A 16,459-nucleotide genomic window follows, 5' to 3' on the forward strand; every position below is an offset into this window, starting at 1 on the left:
AACTTGGGCGGGCCACATTGCTGTTTGTGTGCCTGAAATAGGTGATGTAAGAGACACACACACACATATCCCAAACCAGTTTCAGAGGATGTACATCTCCAGTAATGCTGTGATTGTTTTTCTGTGTGCTGAAATGATGCAGGGTGCCAGCAATGACCTGTACCTAGTGCCGAGCCATGACACTTGGCAGTGACAGTAATGCGAACTTTTCTTCATAGTCCTAGAGGAAAGTGCCCAGTGAGGAATGGAGTTTTCTTAATTAGGGTCAGGAGCCCAGGCTGAACAGAAGAGAGAGCATGAGGAATGCCAGGCTTGTGTCAGGTGCTGCGAGCTGTAGGGATAGGCTTTAACTTTAATGGCCATGGGGGGAGTCTAATCCTTTCTTTTTATATATGGCCCTGCTCTGAGCAGGGGCTAGGACCAGAAATCTCCAGAGGTTTGCAAAACCTTCTAGCTATTACTATACAAACAGCATTTCATTTCTATTTAACCTTATATAGCAATCTCGTGGTACGTGTTTTTTCTTTCCTTTGATTTTTGTCTCAGACATGTTTGCTGTGGGCTCCCTGAAACAGGGCAGAGTAAGCTGTTAGCTGTGTGGTCAGAGGGAAGCAGGACTGCTCCTGAGCAGAGGTGGCTGCTCTCCTGGGGTGGTCTTTCCTATTTGAATTTCAGTTCAGATCAGTTGTAAATACCAGGCTGCTCCCTTGAAATGTAGCTGGAGTTTGCTCGGGGCGGGTGGGACAGCTCTGTGTTGTGTGCTTTTCCTACAGCCCCACCAGAGCATCCCAAAGATATTATTCAGATCCACTTGCATAAATCAGCTGTCCCTCTTCCTAGAGAACTGCTGAAATCTCGGTGCTTGCAGCAAGATCTGCTCAGCCTGGTATGTTAGGAGGCTGCGGTTTGGTGACTCGAGCCTAGATACTGACTTGGTTTCAAATCAGGTACAGTTTCTAGGGGAAAGAGGAAAGTGAGTTATTTCTGGGGGCACACGGCCCAAGACTGAACTGGTACAAAGAAGTGTTGCAGAGCTCGATCAAAACAGATAATCACTGAGTTGTCTGAAGCACAGACCATGAGCCCCTGAACAGGATGTTTGAGGAGCATCCCAGTGAGAAGGTAGGAGTGTTTTACTCCTGCTTTATGGTTTGGTGCTTTTTGCATACGAGAGCAGAAGGAGAGAGAAAGAGAGCTGGGTTTTCATGTGGATAGGAGCAGTATCAGAGTGGGTTCAGACGTGTGTGTACGTACATTGATGTTGGCAGAGCCTTGCCTTTAGTGAAGAAAAATCTTTCAGTCCCATGAGCTTAGCAGGCTGCTTAAGAACAAGAAACAGTAATAATTGTGCAACTCTATCAAATGTGTGTGCACGTCTCGGTGGCTGACAAGGAAAACCAGCTCTGCAGCAGCGAGGGTGCTCTTGGGAGGCTCTGCTAGCAAGCAAAGCATGGGGGTACCAGATCATGCTGTAAAATACATAGTTTTATTTATTTTCTGTTTGGTGATAGTCCTGTACCACCCATAGTCCCACAGCAGCATCACATCACTGAGTACCTTCAGCATTTCTTCCACCTGAGATCTGCTGTGGGTGCAGCTTTGAAGGCAGCTGTGGTCACTGTAGGGCTGGTGTGGGATGAGCTGTAGCACAGGCAGGGGGATGAACACAGCTCTGGGTGCCATACTCTCAGCATGACACTAGACTCAAATGAAAAGAGACAAGTCAGGCATATTCACATAACTATATAAATATGAGCGGCAGGACCCAACAAGGCTTTGATTTCATTACAGTTTAACATGCAGCCAGAAAATATTACGTCCCTGCTATAAAGGAGATATTTACCTTTGGGAGATTTTAGAAGCAAGGAATTGGAGAGTGAAATTAATGAATAGAAAGCAATAACACAAGCCAATATTCAGAAAAGTGTTATTTACCTCTCTTTTATCAAGGCTCATTTTACACAAATGTTAGCAGTTGTAATAGCTGATATGTCACTGGTATTTAATACCAAAGGGCCTCTAAAGGCTTTAGAGGACATTTGCTTGTTTCTTAACTTTTCTCTCTGATGTCATGTTTGTGCCTAAAATTCAATCATGTGATATAAAGAACGAAATCTTGGGCATTTCTAGTTAGGGCTGCTCATGGGCAGTTAAAAAGGCTAGGCTCTTTCTGGAGGATGCTTAGACTTTAAATGGCGATGGATGTGTGCACTCCAGAGCTATTGGCTATAATGCATATTACACTATCAAAAGGGGGTGATTATTGATTCATCTTTTCTTTTTTTTTAGTATGCAAGTTGAGACTTTTTAAGTAGACTTATGTAGTGAGGTCTTTGAGCAACCAGCCTCTGAAGTTTCTGTCCATCTCAACAAGCTAGAGATCTTGATCATTCAGGTCAGAATTTCAGGATCAGAAATCCAAAAATGTAGATTTTCTCAGTAAAGGAACATCAGCTTTTTTTTTTCAAGGTAGTATTTAAGATGCAAAAACTATGACAAAAAAAAAATCAACAAAGTAAATTGGCAAATCAAGCTATTTAAGTTTTACTCGGTAAGGTCCAAATGTATTTTCTGCTCACACTGTGATTCATGTCCTGACCAATAAGAGTTGGCTGGGGCTTTCAGTAGTTATCTTGGAAGCCTAAAAAGTGATGACATCACATTGCAATTAGCAGGCAATTTAAAGTCATTTAAACAATTATATCGCATTTTCAGCCCAACTAATTGGCACCACAGCTGTTTTCTTTGCCTCCTTTTTTTGGAACAGTGGCCACAGGGTATTAACTCATGGGGAAAAACAGTAAAGAATTAAAAAAGTGTGCAGACACCAGTGGTTTGGAGAAGAGCCAAGCTGTAAGGTTCTGTGTTAAGGGTGTTGCAAGACAGCTATGTTTAGTACAGAGCTAAAGGGGAGGCATGAAGAAAATACCATTTCTGTGATCTTAGTTGGCAGGTCACTGACTGGGAACGGTCTTGTCAGCAAAAATAGCAATAAATGCATTAATGCTAGTCCATCCTCTCCTGACATCTTGGGACAGGGCTATTCTAAGAGGGCCTGTTATTATGTTGTTACAGTTTCATAGTATGTATTTAAATGTTAGAGTCACGGCCAAGAAGATCTAAAGATAGGACGGTGGGTTTAGCCTTTTGTGATGAGGGTGGAGCAAAGCATGCCCACGGATAGATAATGTGGCCATCCTAGAACAGTATTTTTTTAAGTTGCTAATCATCTAAACATTTACTGGCAGAGGAGCATAGCCCTGTGTACTGAAGTCAAGCCTGTTGACAAAAGACTTGATTTTCTAAGTTATCTTTAAGAGATTACTGTGGGCTGTGAAGTAAAAATAGTTTAAGACAGCTCTCCCTTTATTCATCCAGAATCAATGAACCACAAGTTGAAATTCATGGGAGTGCCTCTGTGAAAATAGAAAGATGTAAATTAAAGGTGTGTGATATAGCATGGTGTAGTACTGAATAGAAAAGGAGTGGTTACAGTCACTGGTTTAGTGTCTGTGAAAAGTGGACAGCAGCGAACTCCAATACCCTGCACATAATACTAATACAGTATTGCTACAGCTCTTTTCACTCTTGTGCAGTCTGGAGTGCTGTAGCCACCTTGGAAACCAAAAGAAACAACCCCCCTCTTCAGAGTCTCGCAGCCTGCAGGTGGGAGGCAAGGAAGCTGGGGACCTTTACAAGGAGGTAGACGATTCCCAGCAGAGCTTCGGATTCCTCACTGTTAAGTTGACTCTCTCTAGTCACCACTTTGTAGTCCTTCTCTGGATCCTATCTGTAATCATCAGTTTGCCTAATTCCTCACCACCCTCCATAGACCACAGCTTACTACTTACCTGTCTTCGGTCTTTCCTTCTCCACCTCTTAGGAGTAGACAGAAAGCTTCCCTGAATTCAAGTAAATATGATATCAGAGGGCAAGGAGAAGGCAGATTAAGTCTCCTGCAGTGCAATATCCTGTAGCCATCAGTAGGACTTCAAAGTAGCAGCTGGCAGGCTCAGGGGATGTTTTTTATCCATTTGTCTAACACATTCTGGGTTGTAACCTGTCGTTGCCCATGTGTTGTTACAAATGGACTGTAAATCTGTGGTACAAAAGAAAGGTGGGGGGTTTCAGAGGGGATTTGACCTCTGCAATCAGAGTGTCTCTGGTTCCCACGGTGTTCCCTGTTTAAAGGGATCTTCCCAATTGTCCCAAACAAACCTTTTGCAGAAGACTGCCAAGTTACAAGCTTGCTGCACAGCCTGTAACCAGATGTGTATTGATGTCTGTTCCCATCAAAAACATAATCTCTGGTAAAGTGTCTTCTGTTTCCTCTTCTGTTACGATCTTCGCTCTCAAGTGTGATGATCTCAGCCAGGCAACTGCTGACTTTGGTTCTTCCTTCCCTCCTTGTGAACTTTTCTTGGCTGTTGTTCTTCTGGAACTTAAGCCTAGGTCTTAAGTTTAAGCTCTACTTTTCAAACGTAATGAGCTCTTTGGTAAAAGCTTAGTGAAATCAGTCACAGTTAGCCTAGACTTCAGTGGTGTCTCGGTCCCTCCTCCCTCACACTATTACCCCTGCACACTGACTACACAAAGCAGAGCTCTGCCACTTGTGCTAAGGGAGGACCGGTGGCTGCTCGGTTTCCTCTGCACCAGCTGAACCAAGCCTGCATTTGGCCATTTGGTTCAAGAGCAATTTACTGACAGCAGAGGAGATTCAAGTTCAGCTCCAGCCTCTAGAGAAGCTGGTGTTTTGGTGCTTCAGACTATCTTTTGTCCTTGTGCCTCCCATTCCTCCCTGTCATGTTTAGGTCTTACTACCATCTCTCCCTTCCTACTCAGCCTCCTGTCACATGCCAACCCTTTTTCCCTCCCGCCACCTCACAGTCTCTCTCACTTGCCATTGCCCTCCATTCCTTTGCAAGCCACTGTGCCCTGGCTCCTTACCATCCCTGCTGCCAGCTCCTCCAGCACCACTTTCCGTGCAAACCTCTCAACTCCTCTGCAGTCTGCTCAGTCTGCTGTTTCCTCCTCCTCCTCCTCCTCCCTTGAGCACTGGCGCTGGCAGGGGGGTCGCTGAGACCGTGGGATAGATCCTCTCCTGTCTTTCCTCCTGGGACCTGGTTTCCCTGAGGAAAAACAACTCCAGAGAGAGAGTCCTGCTCAAGCCTTGCTAATGGATGGTGCAGATAGACAATTCAGCTAACAAAGGTTTTCCTGTGCTTTTGTAATTTGCAACCCCGAGCCTTTTTTAGGTCAGAACTTGGCTAAATAGACGAATTTTCATGGGGATTGAGAAAAGTGTATCTCTAACTATGGCCTATCACCACATTTACACCTCAAACACAAGGTGCTACATCTGAGTAACAAAGTGGCTGCAGGGATACTTCAAACAGAAGGAAATGGGTGTATTTTTGATCACTGGAAAAAGGTCTTCAGAACAACAGCACGCATTTAAAAAAAGTTTGGGTTTAAGGTTTTTCCTGGTGCAGGTATTTTGCTTAAACACAAAACATTCCTTTATAAAGTAAGATATTTGACAGTGACCATCATCTCCATCCTGATGTTTTGGCAAGAAGTTTACAATGGAAAGATTGACTGTAGTATATCCAATCCTTAACTATGAGAGGATGCATGTTGTCTTTTCTTTTAATTTTGGTATGTTTCTTGGTGTGGATATGTTTTTGAAACAGATTTTGATGAACGAGATATCTTCTAAAGTAGAGTGTTCTCAGGGTGGTTAGATTTCTTTCCTGAGGCAGTGGGTTTTTCCTTCTAATTTATCTCAAGTTTAGACTTTCTTTTTTCAAACCCTGACTTTTTCTTTCCCCCAACTAGAAGGTAAGGGAAATACGATAAAGTTTTTGAAACAAAATAGGAAACAAAGTAATTATGAAGAACTGATCTTGTAGTCTCAAAAATATCATTTTGGCACTAGAAAAACACATGAAAAATAAAGGGTTCTTTGTTTTATTTTTATTTTCCTCCAAAAATCAGCATTTCCTCAATGAAAAACAGGCCAGTTTTGAGTAATAGGTATAAATGCAACCACTGTGCTGGTGATGTTACAGCAGTTCAGGGTCCACAGGGCAGTGTAAGATGGTTCGAGAAACCAATATCAAAATTAAGTTCTCTGCATGGATATTCCAATATAAAAATGAAGATCTCTGCATAGATACTGCAGACTTCTCAGTAAAACCCTTTAGCCTGTGATATAGAGGTAACATTAGAAGGGTGGTATATGTTGAGAGCAGGACTCCTGGAGTCTTGAAATCCAGGAGCTGCTGTGCTATCTGGGTTTACCAAAGCTTAGGGGCTGTTCTTCCTGTGACACTTAAGCTAGCTGTGACTAATGATAGTCCTGCACCCTCCTGCCCTCCCGGTTATTCCTCCCCTGCTTTGTCCCTGGGAAAGGAAGCTTTGGCTTGGAGCTAGACACTTTCTGCACTTCTCCTGCCCTGTATTTCCTCTGAAGTTGAGTGTACCATCTGTCATTCTTTCTGTACAATCTGCCTTTCCAAAAATTAGACACAAGACATTAGCAGGATATACAGCTGTCAGCAGGTGTAACACGACACTTGTCCTTACCCAGCAAGAGGAACTCAGTAGCCCTCCCTAAGACTGGTGAGGCACACAGCTTGTTGATGTTGGTGAGACGTTTGCTATGATTGAAGTCTTTGAATTTTGGATTCAGTTAGGAAATCTAACTGATGTGCGTGTTTCTCCCCACTAGCTCATACAGCTCATGTGACTTGTTTCATTCATGTGACCTCTTATTACATATCCATCATTCCATTTTTCTTTCCTATTAGAGTGAAATTGGACACAGCCCTCCTCCTGCCTACACCCCTATGTCAGGAGTAAGTATTTCACATTCAACCTTCATCCTTTAGGTTTTCCTCCTTCCTTCACTACGTATTTTCTGTTTCAAACCCCTTTTTCCTACATAAATGGCCCAAAAGCCAATCATGAATGAAATGTGTATATAAGCAATCAAATAGTCAAGATCTCTACACTCAGCCTGGATTCATGTGCAAACTCTATGGACCCACACCCAAAATTCTGACAACTGCCAACTTTTCTTGAAAAAGAAAGCATTTAGGTAACAGGCTTGGATGAATCTGTACATTTTTCCTTCCTATTTATAGGTCATGATGTCGAAATTTCCTTGCACGCCCTTGCTGACAAGCAAAATGGTAGGTTGGGTTGAACCATTGAGTTGAGGTATCAGTACGAACACAGTTCACCAGCTTGAAATGCACTACCTGATGGAATTACATAGTGTTTGGGTGACTGCGTGATTGTCAGTGCAGGACACCCTAAAAGTAGGGTCCCCAGGAATAAAAGAGTTCAGAGATTATATTGTCCTCTATCCCCAGTCCTGTTTCCAGAAGGGGATTTCCCTAACATGAAGTTTAAGGGTTTTGTTCAGAGATCAGGAGAGATTGCCAAAGTAATAGAAGAGGAGATACCGTGTTTGCCTCTTGCAGCTGTGTATATCCAACCTCCACATGTCTAGGTAGGAGACAAGTTTTCCTGCCCCATTTCCAGCCCTGAGCAGCCAGCCTGCTTCCCTGCTCCCCTTGCTGCACCAATGCCTCCCTGGGAGGGGAAGCTGGGTCAGCACCACTAGGCAGACAGATGCTTTGCTGGTCCACAACAGAGCCTGTGCTGCTGCTGGTCCCACAGTGCTGGAAGTGCAGTAGTCTGCAGGATGGACAAGACTTCACCTGCCTGGTGAAATGCGTCATTGAGCTAGTGTGGCAGGAAAGGCACAGGAGCCACAGAGATGACTTGCTGTTGAATCTTCTCTCCCTTCGGAGCCTCCTTTCTCATGCTGCCTTTTCTTCTTCAACAGAACCAGTTTGTGTATAGAGATGGTGGCTATGCTGCAGAAGTGCCGATGCCATACAGAGCTCCTGGCTGCGTAATACCAGAAGCCCCAGTTGCTCAAGGGGCCACAGCAGAGATCTTTGAAGATACTTGCTGTAATGGCACAATACGAAAACAAGTGGCAACCCTGGCAAAAGAGGACAGCAGCACCCAGAGGTACAGTGCTGATCCCACAGTCTTCATACCCGAGCGGGTCGTCCGGGGAGAGCTGGACGAGGATGGGTACATGACGCCGATGCGAGACAAACCTAAAACAGGTAAAAAATTGCCTTTCTGGAGAAGCTCCTGGTCTAGTCTGACTGCATTCTCCCTTCTTCTACATCAGCAGCTTTTCACCAAAAATGACTTTATGGAGTAACCCAGCAAGGCTGAAACATTCTGACTAGGTTAATATTTCTTTGCATGGGGGTTTGTTTTTCTTTGCTTAATTTTCTACTTAGAAAAGCTCAAATGTGCCAATATGTCAAGTTTGGTAATTCCCCCTTTTCTTTCTGGGAAATAACAAGAGAGAGGAATGGAAAAAAAGCCAAACCCCCTTCTTATCCAAACACAAATCTTCACTTATTTCCAAGAAAAGGATCTATCTTTGGCCAGCTGTAGTCTCCACTTTGCTTTGTTTATTGATCTTCTTTGTCTTCATGGCATTGTGCTTGGTAAATGTCATGTTGAACATATCACAGAACTGATAAACACAGTTGGCATTTTATACCCAAGAGAACTTTAGGATTGAAAGAACAAGATGTGCTTCAGAAGGACCATCACTGCAAGGTGAAGTTTGCCTAGATCTGTGCCAGCTCAGAGTGCTACACTTCCCAGTTTGCCATCATTCGTTTCTTCCTTTTTAAATAGTGACAGCAGTCATTTAGATGTAAGGGGATATGTCATTAGTAATTTGCTTTCAAACCTTTGCAGTAGCTTTAAAGAAATTAATTAATGCAAATGTAAATGCCAAGTAACTACTGTGTTTGCTAAGAATTTGAAAGCCACTTAACCCTTTGTGGAAATGGTGGAAATGGAGGGAGCCCTGGGGCTTGACCCACAGCAGCAGCAATTGTGGGAGTGCACTCATGGCCCTGCACTTCAGCAACCACCCTTGCAGTAAGAGATTTCATGCTGTGAGTTTGCTTCAGTGTGAGCCTACACATATGTTCACGGACAGGTTCACCCTGGGGATCCTCAGAGTTCTGCAGGAACTTAACACTTCACAGGTGCTACCTGAGCCCTCATGGATGCAGTAGTAGCGGCTCAGGAGAAAGCACCTCCTTCCTGTCTCACTGGGCAGAGACACAGAGATGTCACAGTGTGGCCACAATGCTGCATGCTGTCAGGTGGGGGATTCATATCAAAGTACTGCTTGGCTGTCATCGCTAAAATAAAATATGTTCCCACTATGCTCTTGGTAGAGGCGCACATGCCTTTGCTGATCTGAGGCCCGTTCACCTCAGATTCAGCGAAGTTTTAGCTATCTGTTCAAAGGTACTCACTAAGTCTTGAACTTTTGCATTTAATTGTTTCGGCCCCACCCTGGATAAAAAACAGAGCTGAAGTGAGGACCATACCCACCCTCTTATAACAGGCAGAGACCTGTTTCCCTGCAGGCAGGACTCTGTGTGGAGCTATCTCCAGAGCCCATGACCGGAGCCATGCCACTGGAAATGGAGGTCTTGCGTTAGCATCCCTGTGCAGCACGGGCAGGCTGAGAGATCATCCCTCACTAATGGCAGTGGCTTGGAGACCCTGTTTTGCAAGGAACTTCTAGGCTGTAAGATGAAAGGCAAAATTAATAGTGGAAATGGGTTTGATCTGATGATTTCCAGCCTTGAATGAACTGGATGCTTTTGACATATCTTGCTGCAGACATCACATCCCCAGTCACTCTTGTCCCTGGCTCACCTCCAAGCCATTCCCTTTGCAGCCCACTTGCAGTGTCAGCGACCTTCCTCCTGGCCAGGCTGACTGGCTTTCCATTTGCAGCAAGACCTCGTTATACACAGAGCAAGGCAGGACATGACACTCAACGAATCCATTGTTCCGTGGCTCAGTCGGCTGTGTGTGACCATGGGAGAGACCTTACTAAGCGTGCGTTTTCAACCTAGGACAGCCAGTGTCTTTGTGTTTCTCTTCCCTCCCCACCTCCCATCTAGCTTTCCATGCAAGCACCATATGCCTTAAAACCTTCCTGCAATTCACCTACAATTTTTTGTGGTGTTAATCCACAGAAAGTGATTTGAAGCAACTGTAACCCGCTCCAAGTCCTGTTTTGGAGCTGATGTAAGGCTCTCTTGTACCCTTTCCAGGGCTCATTTGAATCATTTTTTTCATAATACTTCAAGGCCCTTTGTCCTTCAGGGATGGAAGGTTTTTAATCAGGCAAATTGTTCTGTTAGAAATGAAGCTGTCTTAGAAGTTAGCCCTTGGGGATTGTTTTTGTGCAGAGAGGCTTAACTAAGATTTCTATAGAGTGTTCTGGATGGAAAGACTGCAGAGCAGAGGGCTTGACTGATATGTCCAAGGTTGCACAGAGAGTCAGCAGCAGAGGCAGAAGTCACTCAGTGTGTTGGGCTCTGTAGATCATACACTGAGAGGAAGTCCAGGACCAAGCAAGGCACATGGGCTATGGCTCAGCGAGAGCTGTAGTTTAGTTTGCCAGTGTGTTTGATGAGTCACTTCATCTTCCAGGCTCTTCATTTTAACCCATATTGTCTGTTTAGGTTGTAAATTCTTCCCTTTTAGCAAGTGTGCGTTCAACATAGCTGGCACCTGATCTCATCTGGAGTTCAGGGAATGGCTGGGGTGGAGGACGCACAAGTCCAAGTACTGCTTCTGGTACTGCCTGGTAGTAACATACACATGGTGCTTGCTACGTGGATGGATAACTCCCTCTCTTTGCTGATTTATTTTTTGTCTTTCCTTAGATTACCTAAACCCGGTGGAAGAGAACCCATTTGTTTCCCGACGAAAGAATGGAGATCTCCAAGCTGTGGACAACCCAGAGTATCACAACGCTCCGAACGGGCAGCCCAAAGCAGAGGATGAGTACGTGAACGAGCCATTGTACCTCAACACTTTTGCAAACACCTTGGAAAATGCCGAGTACCTGAAGAACAATTTGCCAGAGAAAGCCAAGAAGGCCTTTGACAACCCAGACTACTGGAACCACAGCCTGCCCCCACGAAGCACCCTCCAGCACCCGGACTACCTGCAAGAGTACAGCACAAAATACTTTTACAAACAGAATGGACGGATCCGGCCCATTGTGGCAGAGAATCCTGAATACCTCTCTGAGTTCTCCCTGAAGCCTGGCACTGTGCTGCCCCCACCGCCCTACAGACACAGAAATACAGTGGTGTAGTGACCGTGGTCTTACAGAAGTGGAAAGGCAACCCCTTCTAGCTGCCTCACTCTTTCTCTCTCTCTCTCCTTCTCTCTCTACCCCCTTCCTCCCTCCCTCCCTCCCTCCCTCCCTATCTTTCTCCCATGAGCTTCCTCTTCTTGCTAGTTCACTCATTTTGATATTTCTAAGTGAAAGGATGTCTTGGAGTTGTTTGCAGATTGGGTTGGGAATCTGGAAGGAAGGAAGGAAAGAGACTGAAAGAAGGCATGTACAACCTGGCATTTCTCGCTTTCCGCAGATCCAGAGGGTCAGACGGTCAGAGAAGCCAGACAGTACCAGTAAAGGCCAGTGGCAGTGTTGCCTGCTGTTGAGCTAGTTCTCGGTGATTCAACCCAGACACTGTAGGGAAAGCCACAGAGAGGCTGTTTCTTTCAGCAGGAACTGATGAGAGTCTGTACAGCATTCCTGGAAATCTCAACGCCGTTTCCATAGGGGGAAAAATGGACAATTTTTATATCATGTGTGATTGCATAGTAATTGAGATTAAGAATCCAATTTCTTTCTCTAACACTTTCTATCCCAGCAACTGAAAATGGCTAACCTGGCTCTTCATAATTGTTCAGATCTTCATCGTGGCTTTCCAAGAAATGATGATGTGACTCTAATACATGGCTAAACCCTTTTTCTGAGCCACACCATGATTTTGTGCCAATTCCTAACCACAGAGACTCCCGCTCAGAACTGGTACATGACACGACCATTTTTGTATATGTGCCAACATGACAAACACTTTAAACACAAAAACCCTTTCAGAAGAGAGTAAAAAACCATGCCTCCAACGTGTTCTTTTTGAAGCTAAAAGACAGGCCAAGAAGTCAAGATTTGTATGCAAAAACTTTGCTTTCCTGTTTTATACCTGGTGACTATAAATGCATAAAAAGACCTAAACAAATTCTTCCCTCTTTTTCTTCTTCGTGATCATGAAGGGAGTTGGGGATGCTGTGAGGCAACACTGAGGACAAGATGGAGAACTGGAGAGTTTGCTATGGGTCATGAAGTCTGCTGGTGTTATGTGGGGTGGTGGTGGGAAGGGTCCTTTAAACTGGAAGACAGACACTGGACTGAAGAAAACGCACATAGTGGTTCACTGGAAAGTTAGTTTGCACTTAAGCTCCAATTTCATTTGAACTGTTTTCTGGATTTGAATGAAGCAATATGGAAGTGACCAGCAAAATACAAAATAATAATTTTAAATTTTAAAAAAATGAATTATATGTAAACGATGACTGTGGGAATGCCAAAATGAAGCAAATCAAGTCTTTGGAACAATGTCTACCAGTTCTGAGAGGCCATTGCATTGACTGCTTCAGAGAATACAGTGACAGAGCAACCAGCTCTTACTGCTGCCATGTGAAGGACAGCAGAGCAAGCCCTGAAAGGGATCCAAGGAGACAAATGTCTTGCTCTGGCTTGCAGCACAGTACGGAATACTTTCTTCTAAAGGGAGGATTACTCTGGTACAGAAGACGATGCATATGAGGTTTGAGAAGTCAAAATACGCATGACTCCGTCAAAAATGTAAATAAGTATGAGTCAGTCTCCTTGCACTTAGTTCTGCTTTCATCAACCTCAGTTTTTAGGTAGACATCCCCAACCCTCTGGCCTGCTCCTCTTTGATAATATCTTTCAGCCAGAGTTCTGGACGTTTTTAGCAACCTGAGGCAGATGGAGCTGGGAAGGGAGGCGTAAGGGCCAGAGACACTGATGGCTTGCTCCTGACACACCAAGGCCCATGTGTGTAGGAGCATTTGCGTATCTAGTTCCCACCAAAAATCTTAAGGAACTATTAAGTACCTTTGAAGATCTGCCTATGTCTCTATCTATCGAGGCCTTTAAAAGGGAAGAAACAGTACCTGATGGATGGCAATCTTAGGTGAGACAACAGTGTTTCAGTTTATGCGCGTCAGTACTATTAAAGTCAAGATCTTTGGGGTGACCTAACCTGGCAACAAAACCAGCAAAAACCAGTGGTCTGGAAATGGCATCAAGCTCCTCCAGATTCCTGCCATCTCAACAGCTTGCCACCTTTAATCGTAGGGAAGCAGAGGAAGGAGTAAGAAACAAGCAATAGTTACCCAAATCTTGGTGGCTGAGGGTCAGCTTGACAAAGGTATGAAGAGATTTCAAACCTGGGTTGGTTGTTATGCTTGTAGGTGTGAAAAAAATTGTGTATGATCATTAGGTCAAGGTTTGTGCAGCCAACAGCCTGTTTCTACGTCAGGTGTGTTCAGGCCAGCTTGAACCAGCTGCAGAGTGGATATTAAACCTGTAAACTGAGTACGTAGCTGAAAAGTCTGAAAACAGCAAGAACAAGTACAGACATTTGAAGCTATTAAAAGGAGACATTGGGTCAAGCGGTACCAAGGTGGCTTGTAGTGGCAGAACAAAATGACCAGCAGACCGCTAAAGTGGGATAGATGGTTACAGAAGCATCATGCACCTGAGAGGCCTTGCCTCTTCCTGGTGTGCTCCCGTAACTCCTCAGGATCTTGGCAGGGGACAGAGGCAGGCATTGGGGAGGGGCTGGGGGTGCAGAGGGGTGGCACGAGGTCCTGGAGGCACCCCTCCAGGGAAGGTTTGCCAGCGGTAGTGCTCACAGGGTGTCTTCTGAAGCACAGGCAAGGGTCTGCCAGGTTGGGATGCAATTGCCAAGCTGCCTGGAGACAAAGACCAGCGCAGGACTGTGGATGTCCTCTCTCAGTGCAGAAGCAGCTCGGGTTATATAGGTAGGTGGAGAAAGGGGTGATTTGTCCCTGCGCAAGTCTTGTAACAGAGTAACGCCTAATGGAGGAAAAATAAAATCCTAGTACAGCTTAGGTGTTCGAATTCAAAGAGGTGCACTCAAAGGCTGCTGCGGCAGAAGCATGCACACCCCCAAACCCAGGTGGGATGGTGCTGGGATGTAGCTGCTAATGGGAGGTGAGGCCTGTTTGTTTCTCTGGTAATTAAGTAGTACCGGTGTTGGAAACAAGCCCGTTGAATAATCAAAATGTAAATAATTGTGGTTTTTAACAATTTAACATTTTATTTCTTACAAAACTTGAATTATTTATTCATTTTAATTGTTGTCTGTGGGTGTGATATAATGTATTAAGTAGCATGGAAATGCAGAGGTTCCTTGAAGTGAGGCAGCATGAAGGCCGGAACGGAAGCTACCTTACACCGGGGCTCTGACACACAGCCAGGCTGGGCCGCGCTGAGCCATGCCAGCTGTGTCTTGAATAGCAGAGGGGAAACAAAGGGCTGATGAACACAGTAATTCCTGATGATGGAAAACTCAACAGACTGCAGCTTCACAAGCAGGCTTTTTTTTTTTTTCCTGGGCTTCTGGTTTGAGTTGCAATTGCCAAAAACGGCCCTTATGTTTCCTGCTGTGCCAGTAGTTGACCTTGGTTGCAGTGCAAAGGGCCTGCGTGGTGCTGAGCGTCTGGTTAGCCGCTTCCTTTTCCCCAGTAAGAATAGCAGTCTTCTGAACACAGCCCGTAAATCTGCACCTTTCCTCTGGAAGAGTACTGCCTCTGAGCTACTTGGCAGATTTTTTGTCTCTTTGCCAAAGAAAGTTTAACCATGGTTAAAGAAAGAAAGCAAAACTGAGCAGAACCATTTGGCTGCTTTAACCAGATCAGCAGAAATACCTGGCTGGCCCTATGTCACACATTTGCCTTAGTGGGTACAGCTGCTGGCTTGGTGAAAGTCAGGCAAATGTACATGCCAAAATCACGGCAAACATTCCACTGTATTATGTTGTGAAAGATGAGGGTCAGGCTTTTTAATGAATAATTACAGGTTTGGGGGGAAAAGCAGGTATTTCAACGCACAAACGGTGTTTGGTCAGCACAAAGCAGTAGGTGAGAGCACCAGCAGAAGTATTTTGTCTGGGTGTAATTAATTCTCTAGTTCAACAATGGTATCTGTACACAGCACTGTCAGTTTTTATGGATTTTATAATGCAGTCTCCTATTTGTAAATGTTTTCCTTTCCCTTATTGTCACCTGCGCAACAGAAGAGCAGTGACTAACTTTTCAAGCAGATATCCAGGTGTGTATCAGCCATCATCCAAGGCACAAAGCAACGCGCTAAGTGAAAGAGAAACAACAGCTTATTTTTCCACAATCCCTTTCAGTGATACTTGTCTTAGATGTTATTATCTACCTGAGGGTTATTTCAAACAGACGTGGATGCTGGATCTGATTGACTTGCTGTAACGTAATTGACTGAGACCAACTGCTTTTAAGTTTCCTTCTTCAGCTCTTTCAAATTTTTCTTTTTCTGCAAAATAGCCAGGAGGGATTCTTACATGGCCGTTCACTCAGATTGTAGCAGAGTATTTACAACTTGCTTTCAAACCGGTCATCTCTCACAGGTAGCAAGCAATGGAAATAAATCCAAGCGAGTATCAGCAGTAGGAGCTGCCGTGTGGGTCTGTTTCAGGTACCCTGAAATCCTTTTCTTTGTACAAAAAAAGGTTGCATTAACGCTGGTTGTACCACTTATTTGGTAGGAAACGCATTTCTTGACTGCAGGAATTTGTATGCAATGACTTCATTCCAATTATTTCCTGGATTAGTGGGGAAATACCTTTCCCTTCCTGTCCCACAAGTGGTAAGCCCAGAGGCTGCCTGCGAAGGGCACTTGTGCAGATGTGGTGCTGGGGCAGGGCAGCTGGGACACATGCCACCGATCCGATACCAGTTTCCACTAAAGATTTGAGAGGGAGTTATAGGGGAGCACGTCTCCTCACCCTCAGCCACCACCAGTCCCAGCCTAGAAGCAAAGAAAATGGCAGCTCCGAAAGACCAATTTGGCCCTGGCTCTGTGGGTCCATTCTTTTCCATACCTATAGGTAGAGCTGGGCAGTACGGGTGAAGAGTACAGCTGTGAGGTAAGTCAGCCTAGAAATGTAGCTTGGGTTGGGGTTTTTTCTGAGGATGGACCTATATGGGTAAACTTGGATATTAAAGAAAAAAAAATCTTTTCTTTCTGGTGGGGTGTCTGTGTAGGTGTCCTGCATCATGGTGGCAGCTAAAGGAATGAAGGGGGTTATTTGGGCTCCTCTATACCGCCCAGGAGATGAGGAGGCTTTGGCACAAGTCAGAATTAGGCTGTTGGTCATGTAATTCCCCGGGATGACTGAAGGCATCCCGGTCAGCCTTGCTTCCCCCCGGAGCTCTG

The 16,459-nt window shown here is 44.8% G+C and overlaps 1 protein-coding gene across 8 annotated transcripts in view; it reads left to right on the plus strand.

Moving 5' to 3' along the window:
* ERBB4 (erb-b2 receptor tyrosine kinase 4) overlaps positions 1–15,717 on the plus strand; it is a 666,663-nt gene extending 650,946 nt beyond the window's left edge. For 3 of the 8 annotated variants that reach the window (XM_052792389.1, XM_052792394.1, XM_052792390.1), the window contains 3 exons: positions 6,813–6,860; positions 7,859–8,150; positions 10,809–15,717. In XM_052792389.1, the coding sequence (XP_052648349.1) occupies positions 6,813–6,860; positions 7,859–8,150; positions 10,809–11,245 (777 nt within the window). In that variant the 3' untranslated portion in view covers positions 11,246–15,717. Of the gene's footprint in view, positions 1–6,812; positions 6,861–7,148; positions 7,197–7,858; positions 8,151–10,808 lie in introns of all 8 variants that reach the window. The other 5 variants (XM_052792393.1, XM_052792396.1, XM_052792395.1 and 2 more) reach the window with 2 other exon arrangements.
* Positions 15,718–16,459: the final 742 nt, after the last annotated feature.

This window comes from Harpia harpyja, chromosome 7 (assembly GCF_026419915.1).
Source record: "Harpia harpyja isolate bHarHar1 chromosome 7, bHarHar1 primary haplotype, whole genome shotgun sequence".
In the NCBI taxonomy this organism is placed as follows: domain Eukaryota; kingdom Metazoa; phylum Chordata; class Aves; order Accipitriformes; family Accipitridae; genus Harpia; species Harpia harpyja.